The sequence below is a fragment of the Puccinia triticina genome, chromosome 1A, assembly GCF_026914185.1.
Source record: "Puccinia triticina chromosome 1A, complete sequence".
Classification (NCBI taxonomy): Eukaryota; Fungi; Basidiomycota; class Pucciniomycetes; order Pucciniales; family Pucciniaceae; genus Puccinia; species Puccinia triticina.
The window spans coordinates 7,960,035-7,962,621 of record NC_070558.1 but is presented as its reverse complement, the minus strand read 5'-3'; the positions used below and the strand labels follow the sequence as shown (position 1 = coordinate 7,962,621).

The window sequence follows — 2,587 nt, the reverse complement described above, 5'->3', positions numbered from 1 at the left end:
ATGCCAGCCAGACACAGGGACACCACCAGCTCAGGACGCAAGAACCACAGGATGAAGGGCACAGGCGCAGGACTACCTGAACACATCCAAACCAACAATGCGGCGGGAGGACCAACACCTTCTCAGACACTCGTCTTCCTGACCGTAAGCTTCTACCTGTTCGCCGCATTGTTCAACTTATGTCAACTCGTTCTTCTTATAATTTTCCTTGCCCCACCACGATTCTTAGTTTGCTCAGTAATAATCGTGCAAGTGATGATTGACAAAAGCTCAAGGTTTGCATCCACATCATCTTTGAAGAAGCGACCTAAAGATGATTTGATCGATTGGCACTCAGATACTGACACTTGAAATCTGACATCTCCAAAAATCAACCCGGAAAATTCAAAGTCCAGCAAGCATCAATTTCAGCGATGAGTGATTCCTACGGCACAATCAGTAGGTCTCGATGCAACTCAGCCAGCTTCTCGACACTCAAAAAAGACTTGTAGGGATGCAACGTTCAGCTCCAACTTACTGATCAAAGCCCACCTCAAGAACCCGGCAAACCCAGTACCGTTTCCGTTACTACTAATGAAGACGGGCCGGGGGACCAGCGTCCCAAGGAAGCTCGTCAGAGGGGGGCACGTTGTCGACCCCAAAGCCAAGCCGGGCTGGGATGAATGGTTCTGAGCGCAGCTTGCCTCCTCGGCTCAACGGGCCTCTCCTGCGAATCCGCTCCAACGACAACCACGACTCCCGGCGAGTTGACTCCCTCTTTTATGGCCCCGTGGACCCTGTCCTGGTCGACCCTTCCGTCAATCATTATTAAACCTTCCCCGCACTCGAAGAGGCCCTCATGGCCCCCCTAAATTGCTACAAATGCGAGCTTTTTGACCCTGTCATCCTTCAATCCTCTTCGTCCATCTAACCATCCTGTCTTGTCCACTCCTCCTCCTTCACAACCCTCCCAATTCTCTGCTCACTCCCTCGTTAAACTTAACTCTGAAGTCTTTCCTTGGGATGCTAAGAAAGGTATTGGCCTCCTCAACCCTTGCTGAACTTAAAATAACATCCCTCCCATCCTCTACATAGTTCTCTCCCTGCTTCTCAATTTAATTGTGCTCAAGCTTTTGAAAAGTAGTAATGTATGGTTGCTCAAATCATAGCCTATCCAGTCAGTTCTTTATTTTTCAGCGAACAACATATGAGAGAGAGATATAGTGACTGGATTACCACTCCCTATCAAGCAACAAAAGAAACCTGTGTGGCCAATTGCTTACCGTGCCTCTTTCCTTCCTTGAACAAGCATTGCTCTGTTGCATGGGTGTTGTGATTTGCTGTTTTTTCATAGCTTTGCAAGTTGTTTGTATCTATGAATGCAAGACACACATTATCTCATTGTCAATCTATTAAAGCTATTCTACTGAAATTTTCTCAATGAATTTGAGTTTTATATAGAGATGTGTATTGTTGGAGAAAATCATTGTGGTTGGGTCCAATCCCAACATGTTTTCTCACAAAATTTTAATTAATGGCCAACCAGTCACTGGGTTAGCACCAGGGCTGCCAATGAGGAATCAGGAACAAGGAGAAAGCTATAATAGCCAGGTTTTCCACTGGTGGGGGAAATGGGGTGATCTGTTGCTTGGGGCAAGATGCTAGCAATAGCATGTAGTGAGGTGGGAAACTCTCCCTGAAACAACGCTCAAACAAATGCAATACAAGAAATGTATATGGTAAATGTTTCACGTCAAAGATACATACCTACATGTCTAAATATTTTTTTAGCCATTATATACAGGATAACAGCTAAAAACAAAAAATAAGACATGTAGGTATGCATCTTCAATGTGAAATGTTTACCATATACATTTTTTATATTGCATTTGTTTCAGCGTTGCCTGAAACCTGCAGCGGCGTAGCCGCCTTGGCCTCTAGTATGTAATAAAGGTGTAAAAAGGGATGTACTATATGTAATGTGGACAATTGCAGGTACTTGGTACGTGTAAGGTACTGTGGCATGTACTCTGTGGCTGACAATAACTATGGCAGAGGCAATTAGTAGTAGATATGACCAAAAGCCCCAGCTGACTCAAAATTATTTCTGTTGGTGGGCTACTGCCTTGCAGCTAAATGCTTTAGTACAGATTATTTAACTTGATGATGCAAAATTTGGTGTACTTTGCAGCACAGTAGCTGGTTCTGGCAGATATCCTTAGCAGGAAATCCGCCAAATTAGACTCCCAGTTGCACATGACTTGCCTGGGGTGTGCTACTGTCAAGAAGCTCACAAGGTGCTTTTCAGCGGTATTTCTGCCCACTGTAAAACTTTGGGGGGCTTTGGGGCACCATAGCTAATGCTTTGGCGGATTTCCTTAGTAGGAAATCCCCAAAATTAGACCCACAGTAGCACACCCATTTCATGGGGTGTGCTACTGCTGTGCAGCTCACCATGTGCTCTTAAGAGCACTTTCTGACTGCTGTAAAATTTTGGGGGGCTTTGGGCGCCCCAGTGAGGAGGTATAAATTTTTCTTTATTTTTTGGCATTTTTTGTGAAATTGGAATTCCGACTCCCATTCTGGATAGCAGAATTAATTTTCCGAC

At 44.8% G+C, this 2,587-nt stretch overlaps 1 protein-coding gene across 1 annotated transcript; it reads left to right on the top strand.

The window, feature by feature from the left end:
- Nucleotides 1-811, top strand: PtA15_1A872 (uncharacterized protein; the record flags this gene model as incomplete). Its single annotated transcript, XM_053165944.1, has 2 exons — nt 1-144; nt 644-811. 2 exons carry the CDS (start codon nt 1-3, stop codon nt 809-811), a joined length of 312 nt encoding a protein of 103 aa, XP_053017085.1.
- Nucleotides 812-2,587: the final 1,776 nt, after the last annotated feature.